The sequence below is a fragment of the Triticum urartu genome, chromosome 2, assembly GCF_003073215.2.
Source record: "Triticum urartu cultivar G1812 chromosome 2, Tu2.1, whole genome shotgun sequence".
NCBI classification, from domain to species: Eukaryota; Viridiplantae; Streptophyta; class Magnoliopsida; order Poales; family Poaceae; genus Triticum; species Triticum urartu.
This window is the reverse complement of record NC_053023.1, coordinates 587,310,106-587,337,579: the sequence shown is the minus strand read 5'-3', so window position 1 is coordinate 587,337,579 and position 27,474 is coordinate 587,310,106. Positions and strand designations below refer to the sequence as shown.

Sequence of the window (27,474 nt, the reverse complement as noted above, 5' to 3'; positions counted from 1 at the left end):
TGGTGTTAAACCTACTGTATTCCAACTTATCTATGTATTATAAACTATTTTACTAGCCATAGATTCATCAAAATAAGCAAACAACACACGAAAAACAGAATCTGTCAAAAACAGAACAGTCTGTAGTAATCTGTAGCTAGCGCAAGATCTGGAACCCAAAAAATTCTAAAATAAATTTCTGGACGTGAGGAATTTATCTATTAATCGTCTGCAAAAATAATTAACTAAATAGCACTCTTCAAATAAAATGACAGCAGTTCTCGTGAGCGCTAAAGTTTCTGTTTTTTACAGCAAGTTCAACAAGACTTTCCCCAAGCCTTCCCAACGGTTCTACTTGGCACAAACACTAATTAAACACAAAAAACACAACCAAAAAAAAGGCTAAATAATTTATTTATTACTAAACAGGAGCAAAAAGTAAGGAATAAAAATAAAATTGGGTTGCCTCCCAACAAGCGCTATCGTTTAACGCCCCTAGCTAGGCATAAAAGCGAGAATAGATCTAGGTATTGCCATCTTTGGTAGGCAATCCATAAGTGGCTCTCATGATAGTTTCATATGGTAATTTTATTTTATTTCTTGGAAAGTGTTCCATGCCCTTTTTAATGGAAATTGAAATCTAATATTCCCTTCCTTCATATCAATAATCGCACCAACCGTTCTAAGGAAAGGTCTACCAAGAATAATAGGGTAAGAAGGATTGCAATCTATATCAAGAACAATGAAATCTACGGGCACATAATTCCTATTTGCAACACTAAGAACATCATTAATCCTTCCCATAGGTTTCTTAATAGTGGAATCCGCAAGATGCAAGTTTAGAGAGCAATCATCAAAATTACGAAAATCTAGCAAATCACACAAAGTCTTGGGAATAGTAGAGACACTAGCACCCAAATCACACAAAGCATAAAACTCATGATCTTTAATTTTAATTTTAATAGTTGGTTCCCACTCATCATAGAGTTTTCTAGGGATAGAAACTTTCAACTCAAGTTTTTCTTCATAAGATTGCATCAAGGCATCAACAATATGTTCGGTGAAGGCTTTATTTTGACTATAAGCATGTGGGGAATTTAGCACAGATTGCAACAAGGAAATACAATCAATTAAAGAGCAACTTTCATAATTAAATTCCTTGAAATCCAATATAGTGGATTTAGCAACATCTAGATTTTTATTTCTTTCAATCCCACTTTCGTCAATTTCATCATTAAGATCTAAACACTTCGAATTTTTAGAACGCCTTCTAGGTAAAGGAAGATCATATTCAGTTTCATCAAGATTAATATTGCAAAATAAATATTTAATAGGGGACACATCAATAACTTTTAGATCTTCATCTTGATTTTCATAGGAATTGGAAGAACACGCTTTAATAAAGGCATCTTTGGAAGCACGCATCCTAGCGGTTCTTTCTTTGCACTCATGAATGGAAATTCTCATGGCTTTGAGAGACTCATTGCTATCATGTTTAGGAGGAATAGATCTAAGCTTTAAAGAATCAACCTCAAGAGAAACTCTATCAACGTTTCTAGCCAAATCATCAACTTTAAGCAATTTCTCCTCAAGCAAAGCATTAAAAAAAATTTGTGAATTCATAAACTCTTTAACACTATTCTCAAATTCAGAGGGCATCTTATTATAATTTCCATAAGAGTTGTTGTAGGAATTACCATAATTATTAGAAGGATTACTAGGATATGGCCTAGGATTAAAATTCCCTCTATAAGCGTTGTTACCAAAATTATTCCTACCAACAAAATTCAAATCCATAGATTCATTGTTATTCTCAATCAAAGTAGACAAAGGCATATCATTAGGATTAGAAGAAACACTCTTAGTAGCAAATAATTTCATAAGTTCATCCATCTTTCCACTCAACACATTAATTTCTTCTATCGCATGCACCTTTTTATTAGAAGATCTTTCAGTATGCCATTGAGAATAATTAACCATAATATTATCTAGGAGTTTAGTAGCATCTCGTAAAGTGATTTCCATAAAAGTGCCTCCCGCGGCCGAATCTAAAAGATTTCTAGAAGCAAAATTCAATCCGGCATAAAAATTTGTATGATCATCCACAAATTCAAACCATGAGTAGGGCAATTACGTATCATTAATTTCATTCTCTCCCAAGCTTGTGCAACATGTTCATGATCAAGTTGTTTTAAAGTTCATAATATCGTTTCTAAGAGAGATGATCTTAGCGGGAGGAAAATACTTAGAGATAAAAGCATCTTTGCACTTGTTCCATGAATCAATACTATTCTTAGGCAAAGACGAAAACCAAGTTTTAGCACGATCTCTAAGCGAAAAAGGAAATAGCTTCAATTTAACGACATCATTATTGACATCTTTTTTTCTTTTGCATATCACATAAATCAACGAAGCTATTCAGATGAGTAGCAGCATCTTCACTAGGAAGGCCAGCGAATTGATCTTTCATAACAAAATTCAACAAAGCAGTATTAATTTCACAAGATTCAGCATCGGTAAGAGGAGCAATCGGAGTGCTAAGGAAATCATTATTATTGGTATTGGTGAAGTCACACAATTTGGTAGTATCTTGAGCCATCGCGACAAACAAGCAATCTAACACACGAGCAAACAAAGAGCAAACGGGAAAAAAGAGGCAAATAGAGAGGGAGGATAGAGAGAGAGGCGAATAAAACGGCAAGGGTGAATTGAGGGGAGAGGCAAATGGCAAATAATGTAATGCGAGAGATAGGGATTGTGATGGGTACTTGGTATGTTGACTTTTTGCGTAGACTCCCTGGCAACGGCGCCAGAAATCCTTCTTGCTACGTCTTGAGCTTGCGTTGGTTTTCCCCGAAGAGGAAGGGATGATGCAGCAGAGTAGTGTAAGTATTTCCCTCAGTTTTTGAGAACCAAGGTATCAATCCAGTAGGAGCCCACGTTCAACTCCCTCGTACCTGCACAAAGCGATAGCTACTCGCAACCAATGTGATTAGGGGTTGTCAAGCCCTTCACGGTCACTTACGAGAGTGAGATCTGATAGATATAATATTTTTGGTATTTTTGGTATAAAGATGCAAAGTAAAAAAGTAAAAGCAAAGTAAAAAGCAAAACAAGATTAAAGTGATGGAGATTGATATGATGAGAATAGACCACGGGGCCATAGGTTTCACTAGTGGCTTCTCTCAAGAGCATAAGTATTCAACGGTGGGTGAACAAATTACTGTTGAACAATTGACAGAATTGAGCATAGTTATGAGAATATCTAGGCATGATCATGTATATAGGCATCACGTCCGTGACAAGTAGATCAAAACGATTCTGCATCTACTACTATTACTCCATTCATCGACCGCTATCCAGCATGCATCTAGAGTATTAAGTTAAAAACAGAGTAACGCCTTAAGCAAGATGACATGATGTAGAGAGATAAATTCATGCAATATGAAATAAACCCCATCTTGTTATCCTCAATGGCAACGATACAATACGTACCTTGCTGCCCCTTCTGTCACTGGGTAAGGACACCGCAAGATCAAACCCAAAGCTAAGCACTTCTCCCGTGACAAGAACTACCAATCTAGTTGGCCAAACCGAACAGATAATTCGAAGAGACTTGCAAAGATAATCAATCATACATAAAAGAATTCAGAGAAGATTCAAATATTATTCATAGATAGACTTGATCATAAACCCACAATTCATCGGTCTCAACAAACACACCGCAAAAAGAAGATTACATCGAATAGATCTCCACAAGAGGGGGAGAACTTTGTATTGAGATTCAAAGAGAGAAAAGAAGTCATCTAGCTACTAACTATGGACCTGAAGGTCTGAGGTAAACTACCCACACTTCATTGGAGGGGCTAGGATGATGTAGAAGCCCTCCGTGATGACGGCCCTCTTCCGGCGGAGCTCCGGAACAGGCCCCAAGATGGGATCTCATGGATACAGAAAGTTGCGGCAGTGGAATTAGGTTTTTGGCTCCTGTTCTGAACGTTTGGGGGTACGTGTGTATATATAGGAGGAAGAAGTACGCCGGAGGTGCAACGAGGGGCCCACGAGGCAGGGGGCGCGCCCTAGGGGGGGGCGCCCCCCACCCTCGTGACCGCCTCTTTTGTTCCTTGGAGCAGGGTCCATGTCTCCTGGATCACGTTTGATGAGAAAATCACGTTCCCGAAGATTTTATTCCGTTTGGACTCCGTTTGATATTCCGTTTCTTTGAAACACCGAAATAGGAAAAAAAACAGCAATTCTGGGCTAGGCCTCCGGTTAATAGGTTAGTCCCAAAAATAATATAAAAGTGGAAAATAAAGCCCAATATAGTCCAAAACAATAGATAATATAGCATGGAGCAATAAAAAATTATAGATACGTTGGAGACGTATCACACCTATTGAGCAGTATTGCAAAATTTATAATCAACCTACTCCAAGCACAATACGAAGAAAGAATCTTAATAATCAAGATACTATTCTCCCTTCTTAGTAGTAGCATTTACAAATTACTCCAATCCCCCAACAGCGAAATTAGGAGCGCAAGTATAGTCTTGTTCTTTGTTACTCTTTTGTATTTGTGAGGTTTTACCCAAATCTACCATGAGGATTCTGCCTATGAACTTTGATGTTCATCATTTTTGTCATTATTAATTTTGTTGTCGCAAGTGCAGGTTCCTCTAATTGAACAGGTGGGAAAAATTGGTGTTTCAATTAACCCAGATTGCAATGAGCAACCAATGCTTAGGTCCCATTAGCAGCTTCCTACACCCAGCCAACGGTTTGATGTAAAGGTAAAGAAAAATCTGATCAAAGTAGTGTTAAGGTAAAGAAGAACCTCACGTCAGAGATGGTCCGGCGGGCTGCTGCAGCAGCCCACGCTCGCGTCCGTGCGGCACGTCCATCAGAGGAGGAGCGGCTGCGGTGGCCCTCGCTCCTGTTGGTGCGGCGGCGGCGCCCCTCACTCCCATCAGTATAGCGGCTGGCATCCATGTAGAAAGCTCGCCCCTGCAGCGTCCCGCTGCTCCCATTCACCGTCGCCTCCCCGTCTCCTCCAGCCTCCACATCGTCCCTGTTCCGCACGGAATCAACGCCCCCTCGTCCTCCTCCTGCTCCTGCTCCTTTCGCCTCACGGCACGCACAGCCTCCGCCGGTCCTGACCACCGGCGCCTCCGCGCGGGCGAGGGGCGCAACCACCGGGCGGTCGCTGGGAGCAATCAATCAGATTGAGGTCGGGTGGCGGGCAGACGGGCGAGCCACCGCCCCCGAATGATTAGGGTTTGGTGGAGGCCCTACACTGGGCTCCATTCGAAGAGGGCGAGGGAAGGGGGAGGGGAGGGAGCGGGAAGGAGGAGACGACGCGGGTGGGGGAGGTGTGAGTGGTGGATTTAGTCGTGAAGGTTACCGCGGGGATGGGAATGGACGTGTGCGGGTGCGGCGTGCGGTGGTTCCTGTTTTGATTACCACTTCCACGATTGCGGTTGCTAAACAGGAGTTTTAATCAAACACATTTTAGTGGGCGATCTGGACCATATAGAGATCAATAGACGCGTAAGATGTTGTTTTGGATCTCCGCACTTCGTGCTTTTATAGTGGTAGTAGATAGATAATTTCTCCAATCAACATCATCGCAACTTAGCACAGTTCATTTTATTTTCTTCGGAAGAAGGTCAATCTTATTTCTTCTGACCTGTCTGCTCTATGGATCTTGGAGCTCCAAGCAGATGGACACATCCCAGTTCAGACTTCAGAGCATGTTTGTAAGCAAAAATTATACCTAACGATATAATTTCCGCAAACCTAATGCTCACGCATAAAGACTAAAAAGTTAATGGCTTAGCAGTTGATGGTGAAAGTACATTACAAGTTGGAGTTTCTAGTTCCAACAAATCCGGGTATTGGTTTCTGTCAGCCAACAGTCTACTATCATATCAACCAAGGTTTGTGCTTCACTTATGGAGGTAGCCAGTAGAATTTACTGGTGCATACAAGTGTGTTCCAAGCTATAACATTTTAATTTAGGTTCCATTTTCATCCATCACTACACATTTTAATTTCTGTTTGTGGAAAGAAATACCTTGATGATGATGCTCGACGCAGAAGAAGTCACCATCATCTAGGTTGACATTGACATACTGTTCATCCAAATCCTCAGGGGCTGCAGACATATATCTTAGTCAAGAACTCAAGATGAGTGAGAGCAATTCAGACAGAAGCTATGAGACAGGAAAGTCCATCCATGTGGTAAGTCATAGTAACCATGACTTAGAAGCCCTTACTATGTATTTAATCGTTTCAACTTCCAGAATACACATATGACAATGATTACCCTTCACCGGAACATGGCAATATCAGTATCTATATCTATGAAAAGCATGGGTGCTCCACCTCCATATCCATGATGTTCTCTAGTGGAGTTACTACTTCATACCTGCAAGAAGCAACACTTTTAGATAAAAAATGATGCTGATTTCTTATTCTTATGGCATATCATTCTCCATCAAACCATTTTGTACCCATTCTATGTTAGTTTTGCAGATGTAAAGTGCAAAGGTGTTCTGGTATGAAAGATCTAACAAAGAGAGTCAAACTTTTGAATATAATTTGATGATAATGGTACATCAGCGAGAGGTTAAATGCCGCATTTGGAGTGCTAACCAAGTCTAAAAGGCAAGTGAGTCTGCCCACTCAACATGACAGAGTGTTAAGAAATGTTAATAGTTTTGGAAGGTGTTAAAATCCCCTCTGAACATACCGTTATTTCTCATGTACCATACAACCCAGAGATCTGCAATAATTACATCATCCAGTCTCAAGAGATTGACTGGTACTTCAGCAATCAAATGCAATTAGCCCCAAGTCTAGTAGGCTCTAGAAGTAAAACATATTTCTGCATAAACTTCATGAACTTGAATTGCGGTACTCTATTTCTTCTTGTCGGTGCCAATTTGCCAAGATGTGGATATCATAATAGATTTTTTTTCTTCTGAAAATCTAATCATCTACAAATTCAGTAATAGATATAAAGGGTAAATTAGCATACTGCGTTTCTAAAAAAAGGCAAAATTAGCAAGATATAATAAAGTAATAGAGGAAAAGGTAGTAATAGGAAGTAGCATATTTGTCCAGAATTCAATGGAATGTGGAGCACCGGGACACATACATGTTCAGAGGAAAGGGTACTTTCAAAAAGCATATTTTTGGTATGCTTTCTAGCTAGTCCATATATTTAAATAATCACATTTGTACTTTGCTCTCGCCATAGACCACATCAATGAGAAAGTTGAAATCCTCCCAATATTGAGCATCAAGCCATCAACCATCAACCACGTTAAGTGCATGCTTAATTAATCCCAGCAATTAGCCCCTAAAAATATGTACCGTTTCGTCCTCACGAACATTCCCTCTGCGTAACCACCACGCCATTGCTCCTCTGCCCCATGTTGCGTCCCACGCCTCCGCTCCTCTGCCACATGCTCCTAGAAACCATCAAAACAATGAGAACTTGACATAACATGGTTGAAACATACATAGTTGAGATTTCATTGATGAGGTACATTTTTTGTGCGAATGCAAAGGAGATCTAACATATTTATGGGAATGTTCGATCTTTTTTTGCAACTCCAACTGAAGAAAAAAATTTGAACCAAATACATTTACAGGAATGTTCAATCTTTTTAGCCAATCCAACTAAAGCACGTCATATCCAAATAGGAAGCACCCTAAAAAATATACTTCTATAACTTGAGCTAAAAGGTCTACTGTCATGAGTGTACCAAGAAGAGCATTTATTTTGCAAGTAGAGAGGCTGCAGGGTGCCTTGTATCCATTCAACAAAAGAACAGCAGACGATTTGTCTCAATAAGAAATATTTATTACCAATAGATCTTTTAGTGGAGGGGTAAAAATTCTTATATACAGTGGGACACTCTGGAGCACTACTGTCTATATACTTACACAAAACTTGTAGCATGTAGCACTCATGCACTACTGTCTATTAGCAAGTGTTGTTCTCTTTGATCTTTTATATGCTAAAAGTTAGATAATTGCAGTTTTGCAGAAAGCACTGCTCATCGTATATTCAGATTCTGCTTGTGTGTGATGACCCAGTTACCTACAGGGCTGGTGTGGATTACTAACAGGGTGACATGGTTAACTCCACAATCATGTTTTACTTTACTAATTCCATTTGACCAATACACAATTAGCACTCACAGAAATATATAGTGTTTCACCCAATAGAATGATTATTTTAGGACTAAGAGTAGAAGGTGGCTAAGGCATGTATTTTATAAAGTTAACATACATCAGAACTATTAAAAATCTTCAGAATTCACAGACATTGTTCTTAACTTCATTATGCAGAACTATTGTAGATGCCATTATTTTGTCAAATAGATTAACGTTTCTCAGCTATATCTAAATAATTTCATTGTGTCATCTACAAATTGCCATTACACAAAGCTGCACATATTTAGACAACCATGTGCTGAATTTTGTAGATGAAGAAAGAAAAGAAGCTAGCTCATGGAAAAGGATTTCGTTGAGCACCTCAGTGCATGGCTTCGTGGGCCTAATGGAGCAAAGATGAATTGAGTATTGAATCATTTAGTCAAATGATTATTAGCGCTGCTAAATGAGTTCTCAGTGTACAACTGTACATCCTTCAATACAAAAGAGGCAGCGGTATGGAGGTTATGTGTCCGAAAAAGGAGAGTGTGCAGAAAGAGGCAGCAGTATGGCGAGCGCCGCAACCCGGTACGCTAAAATTTAACACTGACGGCGCATTTGTTCCAGGCCAATATCATGCAGCCTGGGGTGTGGTGGTTCGGGATCATGCTCGGGATGTGGTGGCCTGCAAAGCTGGCCGGATGGCTCATGTCCCTGATGCATTCACGATTGAGATTCAGGCCATGAGGCAAGCGGTTGACTTAGCTGCTCGGCTATCAGATGATTAAAATCGTCATTAGGAATAGTTGAGCTTCAGTGTACCAAGAAACAACTATGTAAAAGAAACTTACTTGGTTGTACGCTCGCATTTGGCCGCTGGGAAGCAGAAGAGGAACGGCGACTTGCGGCTCGAAGGGCGCGGCGGGCGGCTCCGTCAGCGGCTCCCGCGGCATCGCGGCGGCGTCCCTGGCGGCGGCTCCCGCGGCATCGCGGCGGCGTCCCTGGCGGCGGCTCCCGCGGCTAAGAGCGCGACGGCTCCCGCGGCGACCTACGGTGAAGGGTGGCTCCATCGGTCGATGGCTCCCGCGGCTGCCCTTCCGTGCTGTGAGGTCGTGCGGGCGTGAGGAGTGGGCGATAGGTCGTGCGTTGTTGGCATCTCTTTTTTAACTGCGGTGCAGTGTTAGTGGCTTATTAATGCGTGATGGCGGTGTTAAACACTGAAGGATTAAGGACCATTAGATCTTATTGATGGATGGACCTGATTGTTTGGATCTATCCTTTTTTTTCTTTTATAGAGGTAGTAGATCAACCAAATACTCACTCTGTAAATTAATATAAAAACATTTATATCACGAAAGTAGTTATCTAATCGCTTTTTTATTAGTTTTACGAAAAGAGTGCCTCATTCAGTCATGCGACAGAAAGAAAAGTCAAAGATGCTGAGAGGCTTTTGTGCATACAAGCTGGACCCACCTACCAGGACTCGGTAGTCGATCGCTATCATGGACCAGTTCTTTTAGGCGGCTTAAAAAATAAGTTGCCTCTCCCTAGCTTAAAAAATAAGCCATCATTTAAGTTTGTTAAGACTTCTAAATTAATTATCTCATAACTAGTTTAGAAGTCCAATGAATAAAAGAAGCGGCTTATGAAAAAACTGAGGATGAGGCGGCTTATTTTTTAAATTGCCAAAAAAACTGGACCCATATATAAAAAGGCAGAGCTTCCCTCTTGCTCCGGATGGTCAGGAAAACAAACGCTGACTTTTGTTCGTTCAACGACAGCCGCTCAGCTGAAACGTAGCCTCCAGAGTCCGCAAAGTCTGCGGACAAATTAGTCACCGCTACATTTCTACGGACTGGCTTTTGACTCGTCTACGCATGCCGATCGAGCTTTATGCACACAGGTACTGGTCGCACTGGGCGCAGCGACCAGCGCACGGGTATAAATACGGCATCGGTGCAGTGCAGCTGTGCAGGCATTAGCTTCTCCAAGCACAGAAGTAACACACGCATCCTTCCTTCCTTCCTTCCTTCCTTCCTTGAGGCTTCAACTATGGCTCTCGTCAGGAACTTGGCTGCGCTCCTGTGCGTGGTGCTCGCCTCGCTCGCGTTCGTCGCGCAGGCCGTGCTCGCCGCCAGAGGTATGTATCAACTCTAGATTTTACCACTCCTTTTTGTTCGAATATAAACATTTTTTTTGCATGTCTGACGTGATGTCCCGCATGTCTAATGCTGCAGGTGATTTAAGCAACGTGAAGCGAGACGGTGTGAGGGGAACCTGGGCGTCCCCTTCCTCAGGGCCTGTCCTGACTTTTCTGAGGCCCGGGGCGAGTTTCAAAAATGAGCCTCATGAAGAAAGACATTTCTTTTTGAAGGACATAGTCAATAATTTCATTCATATTGATATATATCATAAAAGTTTATCGAACTTCAAACATCTAACTAAACAACAGTACCAAGAATTCATTAGCAAATACGATCTCATAATACATCAGGGACATGGTAAATTTTAGCAAACAACCAACAAATCTTTTTAGGTTATACGTATACTGCAGGAAAGGAGGGGGGACAGCTGAATCATTGGAGGAGAAAAGTAGAAATTAAACTAGCCAATTCCAAACATCTTCGACCTCGCTCCATCCTCAATTTCGTGTTTGAGAAACCTGTATAGAAAGAGAAGACCAACTAGTGAGCTAAAATTATATAATTGAGTACAAAGATCAAATGGAAAACAGACTGAAAAGTTACTAGAACTTTTTGAGGCGGTGTCCATCCTAGTTGCAAAGCAAACATAACTGATGTGGTTCGGCTGGCCTACCCCCTGCGGCTGCTCATAGGATGTGACGTACTTATAGGTAGCGTGCTGCAGAAAAAGAAAAGAGAAATTCATAAGGTACGAGTAGTAGTGATGAAAAATTTAAGAGTGATCAACGAAACCAATCATAATCATTGCTAGGTGCTTCGGAAGAGGAGCGGAACGGAGAACGAGAAAACAGATGCGGGGAGAAGAAACAGCGGCTGTGGCGTTAGCCCCTTGGTTAGATCGATGGAATCCGAACTCTACTTGAAGAAACGATTGGCTGAACAATAAAATGATGGGATGTATAGCGTACGTACCACACAGGTTGGGACCCCTCATCAGGTGGGGCCCTAGGGCGTCGCACTTCTTGCCCCTACCCAGGGCCGGCCCTGCCCTTCCTACCAGGTGCGGCCGGGGCCGCTCCCGCGCTATCCTCCAAAGTAGTCTGGAGGCCAACTTATACCAAGAATGGGAATACAAATATGCCGGTCAAGAGTAATTTAGTTATTTGTTACTGAGCAGTGAGCGTTCGCTGCCGATATAAAAATACCAAAATGCACGATTGTATTTGTATGTTACTCCATCCGTCTTATCTAAGATGTTGCTACAATCATATGCGAATAAACAACACGGAGCAATGTGTGTGCCATGTCTGGAGACTGTCCGACACTGAGTCTATTCGGGTCATGTTCAAGCTATTACTATTAGAACCATGACATGAAACATGTCATTGTGTCTGCCCGTGTGTTCAGTGCTTTCCCTCGTGAGCACAAACGCCGGTTTCATAGTGTTTGTGTGAGCCGACTCTCGTTTTCTAATTTTGGAGCTCTACATCTCATCCAAGTAGCTGAGATTTGTCAACGGGTCCTTCTGAGACTTCCATCGCAAACCGGTCCGAGGCAACCTGTGAACTTGTCCCGTTTGAATCTGTTCTTCTTGCTTGTGGATGTCCAAGCGATTTGTCGTATATGGCTATGTCCGCGTTTTGGAGATGATTTCATTGCTTGGGAACCAAAGAAGAATGACCAATTCACAGTACAAAGTGCTTACTGGCTATGTGATAATGCGCCGGCTATGGTGAGCTTTGTCTCAGCTACTGCTACTACGTTTCTAGTACGTACTAGTAGCTTTTTTTTATAGCTGCCCGAGAGCTCTATGCTCCTTTTTTAACTTCCACAAGAAGCGCCCGTGATGGACACAGGGAGGTTTGGAACCTAATTTCCGCGTGCCAAGCCCCGCCTGAAGTTCTCCCTTTTGCTTGACGTGCTGCAACAATTTCTTTGGCAACATAAAAAAATAAATAGTAGAGGACTTTGGAGATTCAAGGTACCTCCTAGTATGTGGGAGAGAGGGTGAAGACATTTTTCATGTCTTCTGTGCTTGTGATAATGCGCGCCGGCTATGGTGAGCTTTGTCTCAGCTACTGCTACTACATTTCTAGTACGTACTAGTAGCTTTTTTTTTTCACTCGTCCACGCATGCCGATCGAGCTGTATGCACACTGGTCGCACTCGGCACAGCTACCAGCGCACGGGTATAAAATTGTAAACCATATTTGAATACAAAACATTTTTTGGTATTCGAAACAATATTCTAAGTTTTTAACTGGGTATCAAAAAGAATAATAGAGTAAAAAAGGAGGGAAATGAGTGAACGAAAAAATAAAAACTGTTCCTATAGCTAGTGGAGCTACGGACACAACCGGCAAAGCCCACGCCTAAGAGCATCTCTAACAACCGCGCTAAACAAGCGCCGCACCGCAAATTTAGCCATTTTAGCGCGTGCGCAACCGGTAGAGTGGCTCCAGCAGGCGCGCAATAACCGCACGCAGCATATGAAGTTGGGCGCGCGGTCCGAATCGCCAATACACGAGCGCTCGCGCCGCACTCTCTCCTCCCCACCACCTTCACCCTACGCGCGCCGGCGCCGGCGAACTGGACCCGATGGACGCACGCGCCGACACCCCGCTCATCCCATCCTACAGCCGCGACCCCTCCACCGCCGCCGCCGCCGCCACAAACCCTAGCGCGGGGAGCGTTGGCCTCGCCTCCGCCGGAGCTCCTCCTAGCATCGGCCTCGCGCGCGGTCTGTTCATCCCGCCGCGGATGACCTCGGCGGCGGGTGGCGTCGCGCCGGCGCGGCCCCGTGCCCCCCCCCCCCCCCCGAAGCTCCCAAATGCGGCGCGGCCGAAAAAGGGCAAGACATCCGCAAAGAAGAACAAGGCGGCGGATGGCTCCGGCACCTCGAAAACGAGGAGGAAGAAGCTTGCAGGGCGTGTGACGGGCGCGGTGGCTACCGAAGCGCCGGCGAGCTCACTCGTTGAGTCGGCGGCCGACGCGCACAACGTGTTCGACGATATGCCCCAAATGTAGAAAAAATTCCCAACTTTTCTTTTCTTGTTATTTTTTGAATGCGTTCATATAGATAGCTTATTTGCATTGTTCTATATATTTCGTAGTCTCAACAATGATGCATACATGTCAACTATGGGTGTTGGTTCTAACAATTCGCATTGGTCTCAAACCAATGACATGCACTTTGATGACCATGAGTTCGAGGTGGATGAGGATGGTGAGGGCATTTTCGACGCACCGAAATGAAGAGCGGGCAATTACACCAGCGCCGAAGACATCTTACTATGCAATACTTGGTTGCAAGTGTCGAGGGATCCATCCGTTGAAGGTGATCAAAGTAGAGATGCTTATTGGAATCGGATGAACGAACACTTTGATGTTCGCAACGTGAGTGGAATTGACCGCTCCGAGCGATCTCTTCGGCGGTGGTTGACAATCAACAAGGATTGTCAAAAGTGGGCGGCCGCACAAAAGGCGGTTGACAAGTTGAACCCAAGTGGCACCAATGAGGACGATAGAGTAAGTGGCATTTCATCCATGTTCATCATACTTGTTGGTGTTTGAAGTGCTAACTTGTTTTGTTTTCATGTAGTACAACATTGCACAAAACTTGTTCAAAGGAGAGGAGAAGAGGACCAAGAAGGGGAAGATCAAGAAAGGAAGGCCATTTACCTTGCCTCATTGCTATGACGTGTTGAAGGATGATGAGAAATGGAAGAAGCGTGATGATTTGGATGATTTGGATTTGAGCAACAAACGCAAACGAACAATTGAGTTGGATGATGATGATGACGAGGAGGATGCATCAAGTGATGACGGGAAGAGAAGCCCCACACCCAACTCGGTTTCATACTCGAAGCCAAAACGACCGGATGGGTGCAAGAAAGACGCAAAATAAAAGAAGAAGAGGAAAGGAGATGATGAGCTCAAAAATGCTATGGAAGCTATTGTGAAGGCAAGAAAAGAAGCCAACAAGATGAGGAAAATGGCAAGGAACCAAGATGCCGCGGCCGAGGAGAGGAGGTTGGTGGCCGAGGAGAGGAGGGTGGCGGCCGAGGAGAGGAAGGTGAGCAATGAGGAGCGAACTAGATTGTTGGAATGAGAGAAGCACTTGTTCTTCTTAGACACATCTATCCTCAATGATGCGCAAAAGGAGTATATCAATCTTTCCCGTGAAGAATGTTGGAAATATGCCCTAGAGGCAATAATAAAAAGGTTATTATTATATTTCTTTGTTCATGATAATTGTCTATTGTTCATGCTATAATTGTGTTATCCGGAAATCGTAATACATGTGTGAATACATAGACCACAACACGTCCCTAGTGAGCCTCTAGTTGTCTAGCTCGTTGATCAAAGGATAGTCATGGTTTCCTGACTATGGACATTAGATGTCATTGATAACGGGATCACATCATTAGGAGAATGATGTGATGGACAAGACCCAATCCTAAGCATAGCTCAAAGATCGTGTAGTTCGTTTGCTGTAGCTTTTCTGAATGTCAAGTATCATTTCCTTAGACCATGAGATTGTGTAACTCCCGGACACCGTAGGAGTGCCTTGGGTGTGCCAAACGTCACAACGTAACTGGGTGACTATAAAGGTACATTACAGGTATCTCAAAAGTGTCTGTTGGGTTGGCACGAATCGAGACTGGGATTTGTCACTCCGTATGACGGAGAGGTATCTCTGGGCCCACACGGTAATGCATCATCATAATGAGTTCAATGTGATCAAGTGGTTGATCACGGGATCATGCATTACGGTACGAGTAAAGTGACTTGCTGGTAACGAGACTGAACAAGGTATTGGGATACCGACGATCGAGTCTCGGGCAAGTAACATACCGATTGACTAAGGGAATTGTATACGGATTGATTGAATCCTCGACATCGTGGTTCATCCGATGAGATCATCGTGGAGCATGTGGGAGCCAACATGGGTATCCAGATCCCGCTGTTGGTTATTGATCGGAGAGTCGTCTCGGTCATGTCTACATGTCTCCCGAACCCATAGGGTCTACACACTTAAGGTTCGGTGACGCTAGGGTTGTTAGGAAGACTTGTATGTGATTACCGAATGTTGTTTTCAGAGTCCCGGATGAGATCCCGGACGTCACGAGGAGTTCCGGAATGGTCCGGAGGTGAAGATTTATATGTAGGAAGTTGTCATACGGTCACCGGAAAGGTTCGGGGGCATATCGGTATTGTACCGGGGCCACCGGAGGGGTTCCGGGGGTCCACCGGGAGGGGCCACCTCTCTCGGAGGGCCTAATGGGCTGTAGAGGAAAGAGGAACCAGCCCTACATGGGCTGGCCGCATCCCCCCCTTGGGCCCATGCGCCTAGGGTTGGGGGGGGGGAACCCTAAAGGGGGCGCCCCCCTTGCTTGGGGGGCAAGCCCCCTCCCCTTGGCCGCCGCCCCCCCTCTAGATCTCATCTGAGGGGGCCGGCCCCCTTCCTCCTTCCCCTATAAATAGAGGGGCAAGGGGGGGCTGCATAAAGCATCCAAGGCACAGCCCCTCCCCAACACCTCTCCTCCTCCATAAGAGGTTGACGAAGCCCTGCCGGAGTACTGCAGCTTCACCACCACCACGCCGTCGTGCTGCTGTTGGAGCCCTCTTCCTCAACCTCTCCCTCCTCCTTGCTGGATCAAGGCGCGGGAGACGTCCTCGCTCCGTACGTGTGTTGAACGCGAAGGTGCCGTCCATTCGGCGCTAGGATCTTCGGTGATTTGGATCACGACGAGTATGACTCCATCAACCCCGTTCTCTTGAACGCTTCCGCTCGTGATCTACAAGGGTATGTAGATGCACTCCTCTCTCCCTCGTTGCTAGATGACTCCATAGATTGATCTTGGTGATGCGTAGAAAATTTTAAAATTCTGCTACGTTCCTCAACAGTGGCATAATGAGCTAGGTCTATGCGTAGTTACTATGCACGAGTAGAACACAAAGCAGTTGTGGGCGTCGAAATTCTCAATTGGCTTGCCGTTACTAGTCTTATCTTGATTCGGCGGCATCGTGGGATGAAGCGGCCCGGACCGACCTTACACGTACGCTTACGTGAGACTGGTTCCACTGACTGACATGCACTAGTTGCATAAGGTGGCTGGCGGGTGTCTGTCTCTCCCACTTCAGTTGGATCGGATTCGATGAATAGGGTCCTTATGAAGGGTAAATAGAAATTGGCAATTCACGTTGTGGTTTTGGCGTAGGTAAGAAACGTTCTTGCTAGAATCCTATGGCAGCCACGTAAAAACTTGCAACAACAATTAGAGGACGTCTAACTTGTTTTTGCAGCAAGTGTTTTGTGATGTGATATGGCCAAAGGATGTGATGAATGATATATGTGATGTATGAGATGATCATGTTCTTGTAATAGGAATCACGACTTGCATGTCGATGAGTATGACAACCGGCAGGAGCCATAGGAGTTGTCTTTATTTATTTATGACCTGCGTGTCAACATAAACGTCATGTAATTACTTTACTTTATTGCTAAAGCGTTAGCCATAGTAGTAGAAGTAATAAATGATGAGACAACTTCAAGAAGACACGATGATGGAGATCATGATGATGGAGATCATGGTGTCATGCCGGTGACAACGATGACCATGGATCCCCAAAGATGGAGATCAAAAGGAGCAAATGATATTGGCCATATCATGTCATTGTTTGATTGCATGTGATGTTTATCATGTTTTACATCTTATTTGCTTAGAACGACGGTAGCTTAAATAAGATGATCCCTCGTAATAATTTCAAGAAAGTGTTCCCCCTAACTGTGCACCATTGCGAAGGTTCGTTGTTTCGAAGCACCACGTGATGATCGGGTGTGATAGATTCTAACGTTCGAATACAACAGGTGTAAGCCAGATTTACACACGCAATACACTTAGGTTAACTTGACGAGCCTAGCATGTACAGACATGGCCTCGGAACACAGAAGACCGAAAGGTCGAGCATGAGTCGTATAGAAGATACGATCAACATGAAGATGTTCACCGATGTTGACTAGTCCGTCTCACATGATGATCGGACACGGCCTAGTTAACTCAGATCATGTTATACTTAGATGACTGGAGGGATGTCTATCTGAGTGGGAGTTCATTGAATAATTTGATTAGATGAACTTAATTATCATGAACTTAGTCTAAAATCTTTACAATATGTCTTGTAGATCAAATGGCCCACGTTGTCCTCAACTTCAACGCGTTCCTAGAGAAAACCAAGCTGAAAGACAATGGCAGCAACTATACGGACTGGGTCCGGAACCTGAGGATCATCCTCATAACTGCCAAGAAAGATTATGTCCTAGAAGCACCGCTAGGTGACGCACCCGTCCCACAGAACCAAGACGTTATGAACGCTTGGCAGTCACGTACTGATGATTACTCCCTTGTTCAGTGCGGCATGCTTTACAGCTTAGAACCGGGGCTCCAAAAGCGTTTTGAGAGACACGGAGCATATGAGATGTTCGAAGAGCTGAAAATGGTTTTTCAAGCTCATGCCCGGGTCGAGAGATATGAAGTCTCCGACAAGTTCTTCAGCTATAAGATGGAGGAAAATAGTTCTGTCAGTGAGCACATACTCAAAATGTCTGGATTGCATAACCGCTTGAGTTAATCTCCCGGATGACGTGGTCATTGACAGAATCCTTCAGTCGCTTCCACCGAGCTACAAGAGCTTTGTGATGAACTTCAATATGCAGGGGATGGAAAAGACCATTCCTGAGGTATATTCAATGCTGAAATCAGCAGAGGTAGAAGTCAAAAAGGAACATCAAGTGTTGATGGTGAATAAAACCACTAAGTTCAAGAAAGGCAAGGGTAAGAAGAACTTCAAGAAGGACGGCAAGGGAGTTGTCGTGCCCGGTAAGCAAGCTGCCGGAAAGAAGCCAAAGAATGGACCCAAGCCCGAGACTGAGTGTTTTTATTGTAAGGGAAGTGGTCACTGGAAGCGGAACTGCCCCCAAATACTTAGCGGACAAGAAGGCCGGCAACACGAAAGGTATATGTGATATACATGTAATTGATGTGTACCTTACCAGTACTCGTAGTAGCTCCTGGGTATTTGATACCAGCGCGGTTGCTCACATTTGTAACTCAAAGCAGGAGCTGCGGAATAAGCGGAGACTGGCGAAGGACGAGGTGACGATGCGCGTCGGGAATGGTTCCAAGGTCGATGTGATCGCCGTCGGCACGCTACCTCTACATTTACCTACGGGATTAGTTTTAAACCTCAATAATTGTTATTTAGTGCCAGCTTTGAGCATGAACATTGTATCAGGATCTCGTTTAATTCGAGATGGCTACTTATTTAAATCCGAGAATAATGGTTGTTCTATTTATATGAGAGATAAGCTCCGATGGTGAATGGTTTATTCTTAATTAATCTCGAGCGTAATGCTACACATATTCATAGTGTAAATACCAAAAGATGTAAGGTTGATAATGATAGTCCTACATACTTGTGGCACTGCCGCCTTGGTCACATAGGTGTCAAACGCATGAAGAAGCTCCATGCAGATGGACTTTTAGAGTCTCTCGATTACGAATCATTTGACACGTGCGAACCATGCCTCATGGGTAAAATGACCAAGACTCCGTTCTCAGGAACAATGGAGCGAGCAACCAACTTATTGGAAATTGTACATACTGATATGTGCAGTCCAATGAGTGTTGAGGCTCGCGGTGGCTATCGTTATGTTCTCACCCTCACTGATGACTTGAGTAGATATGGGTATGTCTACTTAATGAAACACAAGTCTGAGACCTTTGAAAAGTTTAAGGAATTTCAGAGTGAGGTTGAGAATCAACGTGACAGGAAAATCAAGTTCTTGCGATCAGATTGTGGGAGAGAATACTTGAGTCACGAATTTGGCACACACTTAAGAAAATGTGGAATAGTTTCACAACTCACGCCGCCTGGAACACCTCAGCGTAATGGTGTGTCCGAACGTCGTAATCGCACTCTATTAGATATGGTGCGATCTATGATGTCTCTTACCGATTTACCGCTGTCATTTTGGGGCTATGCTTTAGAGACTGCCGCATTCACTTTAAATAGGGCTCCGTCGAAATCCGTTGAGATGACACCGTATGAATTATGGTTTGGGAAGAAACCTAAGCCGTCGTTTCTAAAAGTTTGGGGATGTGATGCTTATGTCAAGAAATTTCAACCTAAAAAGCTCGAACCCAAGTCGGAAAAATGCGTCTTCATAGGATACCCTAAAGAAACTGTTGGGTATACCTTCTACCTCAGATCCGAAGGCAAGATCTTTGTTGCCAAGAATGGGTCCTTTCTAGAGAAAGAGTTTCTCTCGGAAGAAATAAGTGGGAGGAAGGTAGAACTTGATGAAGTATTACCTCTTGAACCGGTAAGTGGCGCAGCTCAAGAAAATGTTCCTGAGGTGCCTGCACCGACTAGAGAGGAAGTTGATGATGATGATCATGAAACTTCAGATCAAGTTGCTACTGAACTTCGTAGGTCCACAAGGACACGTTCCGCGCCAGAGTGGTACGGCAACCCTGTCTTGGAAATCATGTTGTTAGACAACGGTGAACCTTCGAACTATGAAGAAGCGATGGTGGGCCCAGATTCCGACAAATGGCTGGAAGCCATGAAATCCGAGATAGGATCCATGTATGAAAACGAAGTATGGACTTTGACTGACTTGCCCATTGATCGGCGAGCCATAGAAAATAAATGGATCTTTAAGAAGAAGACAGACGCGGATGGTAATGTGACCATCTATAAAGCTCGGCTTGTCGCTAAGGGTTATCGACAAGTTCAAGGGGTTGACTACGATGAGACTTTCTCACCCGTAGCGAAGCTGAAGTCCGTTCGAATCATGTTAGCAATTGCCGCATTCTATGATATGGCAAATGGACGTCAAAACGGCATTCCTTAATGGTTTCCTTAAGGAAGAATTGTATATGGTGCAGCCAGAAGGTTTTGTCGATCCTAAGAATGCTGACAAGGTGTGCAAGCTCCAACGCTCGATTTATGGGCTGGTGCAAGCATCTCAGAGTTGGAACATTCGTTTTGATGAGATGATCAAAGCGTTTGGGTTCATGCAGACTTATGGAGAAGCCTGCATTTACAAGAAAGTGAGTGGAAGCTCTGTAGCATTTCTCATATTGTATGTGGATGACATACTGTTGATGGGAAATGATATAGAATTCTTGGAAAGCATAAAGGCCTACTTGAACAAGTGTTTTTCAATGAAGGACCTTGGAGAAGCTGCTTATATATTAGGCATCAAGATCTATAGAGATAGATCGAGACGCCTCATTGGTCTTTCACAGAGTACGTACCTTGACAAGATATTGAAGAAGTTCAAAATGGATTAGTCAAAGAAGGGGTTCTTGCCTGTATTGCAAGGTACGAGATTGAGCACGGCTCAATGCCCTACCACGGCAGAAGATAGAGAAAAGATGAGTGTCGTCCCCTATGCCTCGGCCATAGGGTCTATCATGTATGCTATGCTGTGTACCAGACCTGATGTAAACCTTGCCATAAGTTTGGTAGGAAGGTACCAAAGTAATCCCGGCATGGAACACTGGACAACGGTCAAGAATATCCCGAAGTACCTGAAAGGACCAAGGAAATGTTTCTCGTTTATGGAGGTGACGAAGAGCTCGTCGTAAAGGGTTACGTCGATGCTAGCTTCGACACAGATCTGGATGACTCTAAGTCACAAACCGGATACATGTATATTTTGAATGGTGGGGTAGTAAGCTGGTGCAGTTGCAAGCAAAGCGTTGTGGCGGGATCTACATGTGAAGTGGAGTACATGGCAGCCTCGAAGGCAGCACAAGAAGCAGTCTGGGTGAAGGAGTTCATTACCGACCTAGGAGTCATACCCAATGCGTCAGGCCCGATGACTCTCTTCTGTGACAACACTGGAGCTATTGCCCTTGCCAAGGAGCCCAGGTTTCACAGGAAGACCAGGCATATCAAGCGTCGCTTCAACTCCATTCGTGAAAGTGTTCAAAATGGAGACATAGAGATTTGTAAAGTACATACGGACCTGAATGTAGCAGATCCATTGACTAAACCTCTCCCTAGAGCAAAACATGATCAACACCAGAACTGCATGGTGTTCGATTCATCACAATGTAACTAGAATATTGACTCTAGTGCAAGTGGGAGACTGTTGGAAATATGCCCTAGAGGCAATAATAAAAATGTTATTATTATATTACTTTGTTCATGATAATTTTGTATTGTTCATGCTATAATTGTGTTATCCGGAAATTGTAATACATGTGTGAATACATAGACCACAACACGTCCCTAGTGAGCCTCTAGTTGACTAGCTCGTTGATCAAAGGATAGTCATGGTTTCCTGACTATGGACATTAGATGTCATTGATAACGGGATCACATCATTAGGAGAATGATGTGATGGACAAGACCCAATCCTAAGCATAGCTCAAAGATCGTGTAGTTCGTTTGCTGTAGCTTTTCTGAATGTCAAGTATCATTTCCTTAGACCATGAGATTGTGTAACTCCCGGACACCGTAGGAGTGCCATGGGTGTGCCAAACGTCACAACGTAACTGGGTGACTATAAAGGTACATTACAGGTATCTCCAAAAGTGTCTGTTGGGTTGGCACGAATCGAGACTGGGATTTGTCACTCCGTATGATGGAGAGGTATCTCTGGGCCCACTCGGTAATGCATCATCATAATGAGCTCAATGTGATCAAGTGGTTGATCACGGGATCATGCATTACGGTAAGAGTAAAGTGACTTGCCGGTAACGAGACTGAACAAGGTATTGGGATACCGACGATCAAGTCTCGGGCAAGTAACGTACCGATTGACAAAGGGAATTGTATACGGATTGATTGAATCCTCGACATCGTGGTTCATCCGATGAGATCATCGTGGAGCATGTGGGAGCCAACATGCGTATCCAGATCCCGCTGTTGGTTATTGACCGGAGAGTCGTCTCGGTCATGTCTACATGTCTCCCGAACCCGTAGGGTCTACACACTTAAGGTTCGATGACGCTAGGATTGTTAGGAAGACTTGTATGTGATTACCGAATGTTGTTCGGAGTCCCGGATGAGATCTCGGACATCACGAGGAGTTCCGGAATGGTCCGGAGGTGAAGATTTATATGTAGGAAGTTGTCATACGGTCACCGGAAAGGTTCGGGGGCATATCGGTATTGTACCGGGGCCACCGTAGGGGTTCCGAGGGTCCACCGGGAGGGGCCACCTCTCTGGAAGGGCCTAATGGGCTGTAGAGGAAAGGGGAACCAACCCTACATGGGCTGGCCGCATCCCCCCCTTGGGCCCATGCGCCTAGGGTTGGGGGAGGGAACCCTAAAGGGGGCGCCCCCCTTGCTTGGGGGGCAAGCCCCCTCCCCTTGGCCGCCCCCCCCATCTAGATCTCATCTAGAGGGGGCCGGCCCCCTTCCTCCTTCCCCTATAAATAGAGGGGCAAGGGGAGGGCTGCATAGAACATCCAAGGTGCAGCCCCTTCCCTCCCCAATACCTCTCCTCCATAAGAGCTTGGCGAAGCCCTGCCGGAGTACTGCAGCTTCACCACCACCACGCCGTCGTGCTGCTGTTGGAGCCCTCTTCCTCAACCTCTCCCTCATCCTTGCTGGATCAAGGCGCGGGAGACGTCCTCGCTCCGTACGTGTGTTGAACACGGAGGTGCCGTCCGTTCGGCGCTAGGATCTTCGGTGATTTGGATCACGACGAGTACGACTCCATCAACCCCGTTCTCTTGAACACTTCCGCTCGTGATCTACAAGGGTATGTAGATGCACTCCTCTCTCCATCGTTGCTAGATGACTCCATAGATTGATCTTGGTGATGCGTAGAAAATTTTAAAATTCTGCTACGTTCCCCAACAAAGAATTCTTGTGTGACACCCCGAGACTGATGTGCCAGGTGTCTTTCAGTTATTCATTGTCGTTGCCATGTCATTCGCTTGCGTGTTGCATCTTGCCATGTCATCATGTGCATTGCATCATCATGTTTTCAAAACTTGCATCCGTCCGGGTTCTTCTCGTTCTTTCCGTTGTCCGTTCTGAGCCCGACCACACTTGCACACGCCCGCGGCATGTCCGAAATATTATTTTATAAGTGGCCGAAAAATGTTCTCGGATTGGGTTGAAAGTTGGCATGTGGTCTTATTATAGTGTAGATAGACCGCCTGTCAAGTTTCATCGCATTCGTAGTTCGTTTGATAGCCCAACCGTTAAACTATAGCGGCAATATAGCTGGTCTAACGTCGGACATTTTCGGTCTCTGGAAACCTTGCCGGGTTGCGTTTCCGTCTCTCTCTTCTCAGCCTGAGATCGCTCCTACACAGCCTACGCCCAGCCTACCCCCCTCTTTGCACAGTGCATCGACCCCTCGCGCGTGTCCGAAACTTCCCCGGACCCGACTCGGACTGTCGCCACCGTTGTGTCCGGATCATCCCCAAACATTTACAAATCGTCTCCATTTTCTTATTTGGGCCTCCTAACCTATTTTTCCTGACCGTCCGATTATGATCGGAGGGACCTAACCGTCCTAAAAAAATGATCTGTTTTGCTATATATAGATCACCACTAGCCTATTTTGGACAAACCCTAAAATCTAGGTCTTTTGTCCCCCCTCAGCCGCCGCCACACTCCATCGAATCCACATCGGGATCCTCCCTGATCCCCTCGTCCACCTCCTCCAATCCCGTAGCCTCCTCCCGATCCACCAGCCAGTCACCTCCAAATCCTCCTTCCTGCCTCGATCTGGACCGAGAGCCCGAGCCCCTGCAGCCGCCCGAGGCCTCCGCGGCTTGCCCCTCCTGCCTCCTCGCCGGAGCCGCACCCGCGTCACCGTCGGCGACCATCTCCATCAGGCTGGACCCCGCACCCCTCGCTGCTTCTCTTTCTCCCGCTCTCTCTCACATCTCTCTCTCTCTCTCTCAGGACCCTGACGACCAAGGCGTCAGGAGCCCAAGCTCACCAGCTGGCTCCCGCTGGATCCGCGGCCGAGTCCTCCTTCGCTTGCGTCGGAGTGCGCCGCCACGACCTCACCGACGAGCAGCACACATGAGACCACGCCGCCCGCCGGCGCCCTGACCTCCTCATCCCCTGAGCGCCAAGTTCGCCGCCGCCGCTCCCCTGCATCCCGCATCCGCCTCCCCTGTTCCTGCGAGAACTTGAGGATGAGGACAGATCCCTTGCCTCGCCTCGATCCCGTGGATCCGAACGCCCAGCGCCGCTCGTCGTCCTCCGCCAAGTTTCTGCGCCGCGACAAGTCTGTCGCCGTTCCCGAGTCCCCTGCAGGAAGCCATGGCCGTGCCTCCCATTGACCTCAACCGCCATGGCCACCGCCCGTTCATCACCCCGCTGCTGGATCCGGCCAGTTCCAGCATGTCCCCGTCGGATCCGCATCGTCTGCCTCCCTCCATCTCGCCTGCATCCCTGCAACACCGGCGCCGCGACCCTGTTCTTCCTGGAGACGCACGCAGCGCCAAGCCTCCCGCTCGCTCGCTCTCGTGGTCGTGTTGACCGTGGGTCAGCGTGTGGACCTCCTCACCCCGTCGGAAGCCCAACCTCCCATCCAGCGCCGCGCGTAGGCCCAATGCCTCTCCAGCCGCAACGCCTAAGGCCCGGCCTGCTCCCTTCCAGATCCAAGCCGGCCCAGTCAAGCCCGATGTGAGCAGCTCCCCAGCGCCCCACCTTTTTTTTCTTCCTGTTGTTGGGCCAGCAGTTTCGGCCCAGAGTCTATTTTTTTAGGCTCTGCGATTTGTCTAATTTTTCCAGGGAATGCTGTTTTGCAGAAAACCCCTCATAGTTCACGCATATAATGACTTAATAACTAAGCATCACATGTAAAAACTTTATATATGAAAAATGCTTAAAATTGTGTCTAGTTTCATAATATGTCACTTTCACCCATGTTTAAAATATTTAAAATACTGTTTGGTTAAATTTGCTCCTATGCCATGTTAAAATGATTTAATTCATAGCTAAATAACCGTAGCTCCAAATTTAATAATCTTTATATATAAATGGGGTAGGAGAATGCCTAGTTTAACATGGTGGCATTGCTTTGCATGTTTAACAACTCTAAAATTGTGTTTAGGGCAGAACGCTAAGGGCCACACGACCGGGCAAAGGGCCACACAACTAGGGAGGGAGTGACGTGAAAATGAACAAGATTTGCAAAGGGTGGACGCGTGGATGGCCTGAGAATGCCTACCACCCTTTCATCATTTATATGTTCAATGCCACAAATTCACATTGAAGACGAAATATAAATTCATTATTACCAGGAGAGGAAATTCGATAAAACACACAGCTTAACAATGTGCATCATTGCAAACATTGTTTGGTAGGAAATTAATGAAGACTTGCTTAATCTGAGGCCATCGTTTCTGCAATCGAAGAAGGACCTGGAGATGCAAACATAAAATCGAGTATTTAAAATTAAGATACCGGACATATACTAAATCAATTGTTTCGTATGAAATTTTACAAAATACATAATATACAATTATCACAAAGTGCACGAGGTGGTAGCCCCTTGTGTTTCCTCAATTTTTTATAGCACTGTATAATCTTAATATTACCAATGCTTGCAAATATATCATGCACAATATAGCACACCAAATGATGATTCGTCCATTCATCATTCACTCATTTTGCAGCTCAGTTTTGACAGTGCTCATAGCTGAGAAAGCCTTGGGAGACAGGTACTCCAACATTCTTTACATGACTAATGGCGGATCTTCCATAGGGACGAGCAGAAGTAGTTGTCACGGGTCCACCAACGGCAAAGCAGGGTACTCCTATTCCCCGCACATGAACATGTAGTGTCATGAGCTCTAGGTCACCACGATCGTTGAATTTTTGCCCATAGATGTTGGACGAAGGGATACAAGAGGCAACAAGAAAGAACGAGAATTAGAAGGGCTAGGCTGGATTGGTTCATGTTTGAACTAATTTTCCCACCGAGAGGAGGCTACATATGTAATCGTTGCACGTTGCCATACACAAGTCTCTACTAAAAAAGCCACATGCAAGTTAGAATCCTCATTGTCCTACGCGGAAGAGGATTTGTAGCACGCAACGGCCCGCTCATGCATTTTGTCAGCCATGATTGCGACGTAAGTTGGAAATTTGCTGGGCCGCAACATGCGTGTCTTTGGTTACTGTAGGATGGTCCCATGCATGCTTTGGTCAGATGCTGCGGAATCATGAGACACATGCAACTGTTGTCCAAGTACATACTAGGGCCAATGTGCTGTTTTGAATTTCTCCAGTTAATCCTTAGCAAGCTCCCGAGAAGAAGAAAAAAGTCTTAACAATACTTGTGTTAGTTTATTTTCTCAAATAAAACTCTTGTTAGTAGCTGATTTTCATGAATTTTAGTTTTTTTTGCGAATTTCATGAATTTTAGTTGAGTATACTTGCATCTCAATCCTAAAATTTCTAGACATTAAACGCTCATCCTAGTAAACTTCAACTTCTGAATCTGACAGTTGTTGCCTATGCCAAAAGGCTTAGGGCATTTCAAATCGGTCCTCTAATTTTTTTTTCGCGAATACACGAAGGTTGTGTATCATTGCATTGATAGAAGGAGTAGAAAGAGTACATATAGGGGTACAATACACATGACACGAACGCACGCAGGCGTGAACAGAGTAAATAGCATAAAACTACTACTTTACAGGATAGGGTTTCAAAAAACTACCGGTTTTCAATTTTTCTCAGATAACTACCAAATGGGTGGTTGGCTGTTTCAGAAAACCCAAATCGTGGAGTGCTTAGCTATTGATCATGATTATGACAAGTCGGACCCGCACCTAAACTCACCGTCAGTTTGACCATTTAGTTTGACTGTTACCTGACGTGTGGGCCCCACACGTCAGTGTCTCTTCCTCCTGCTCTTCTCCTTCCTTCTTCTCCTCCCTCCCCGCAGCCCCGCCTGCGCCAACTCAAGTCATGGCCGCCGGCCACCCTGCTGCCCACGCCGCCGCTCCTTGACCTCCACGGCGACCAGAAAAAACAAAGACCGGCTCCTGGTGCAGCTCATCTCATCCACCAGTGAAAAAAATAAAGGCCAGCTCCACCTCCTTCGCGCGGCCATGGCCACCTCCTTCGCGCGGCCATGGCTGCCGGCCCTCGCTGCTGCCCACGCTGCCCCCTTCTGCGCGG

The 27,474-nt window shown here is 45.3% G+C and overlaps 2 protein-coding genes across 7 annotated transcripts; one reads left to right on the top strand and one right to left on the bottom strand.

Moving 5' to 3' along the window:
* Positions 1-2,935: 2,935 nt before the first annotated feature.
* On the bottom strand, positions 2,936-9,287 carry LOC125538958. Of its 6 annotated transcripts, none has more exons than XM_048702280.1 (5): positions 8,996-9,287; positions 7,356-7,453; positions 6,363-6,405; positions 6,052-6,132; positions 2,936-2,952 (listed from the first exon to the last, which is right to left on the bottom strand). In XM_048702280.1, exons 1-4 carry the CDS (start codon positions 9,212-9,214, stop codon positions 6,091-6,093), a joined length of 402 nt encoding a protein of 133 aa, XP_048558237.1. In that variant the 5' UTR covers positions 9,215-9,287; the 3' UTR covers positions 2,936-2,952; positions 6,052-6,090. The 6 variants fall into 6 exon arrangements, 4 of the variants coding, with proteins under 4 accessions (XP_048558237.1, XP_048558236.1, XP_048558238.1 ...); XM_048702279.1 differs by lacking the exon at positions 2,936-2,952 and adding an exon at positions 4,104-4,124; XR_007296583.1 differs by lacking the exon at positions 2,936-2,952 and adding an exon at positions 4,106-4,124 and having other exon boundaries at positions 6,254-6,405.
* An 843-nt stretch (positions 9,288-10,130) lies between these two features.
* LOC125533704 lies at positions 10,131-11,334 on the top strand. Its single transcript, XM_048697070.1, has 2 exons — positions 10,131-10,284; positions 10,382-11,334. Exons 1-2 carry the CDS (start codon positions 10,197-10,199, stop codon positions 10,654-10,656), a joined length of 363 nt encoding a protein of 120 aa, XP_048553027.1. The 5' UTR covers positions 10,131-10,196; the 3' UTR covers positions 10,657-11,334.
* Positions 11,335-27,474: the final 16,140 nt, after the last annotated feature.

Bases quoted from the DNA above. Each gene is read 5' to 3' on its own strand.
- LOC125533704 (XM_048697070.1), top strand. From the start codon at position 10,197: ATGGCTCTCGTCAGGAACTTGGCTGCGCTCCTGTGCGTGGTGCTCGCC. The intron at 10,285-10,381 runs GTATGTATCAAC...CTAATGCTGCAG, and splicing joins GGCCGTGCTCGCCGCCAGAG to GTGATTTAAGCAACGTGAAG.
- LOC125538958 (XM_048702280.1), bottom strand. From the start codon at position 9,214: ATGGAGCCACCCTTCACCGTAGGTCGCCGCGGGAGCCGTCGCGCTCTT. The intron at 6,406-7,355 runs GTACATATTTTT...TGCTTCTTGCAG, and splicing joins ATGTTCGTGAGGACGAAACG to GTATGAAGTAGTAACTCCAC. The intron at 6,133-6,362 runs GTGGAGCACCCA...ATATGTCTGCAG, and splicing joins AGAACATCATGGATATGGAG to CCCCTGAGGATTTGGATGAA.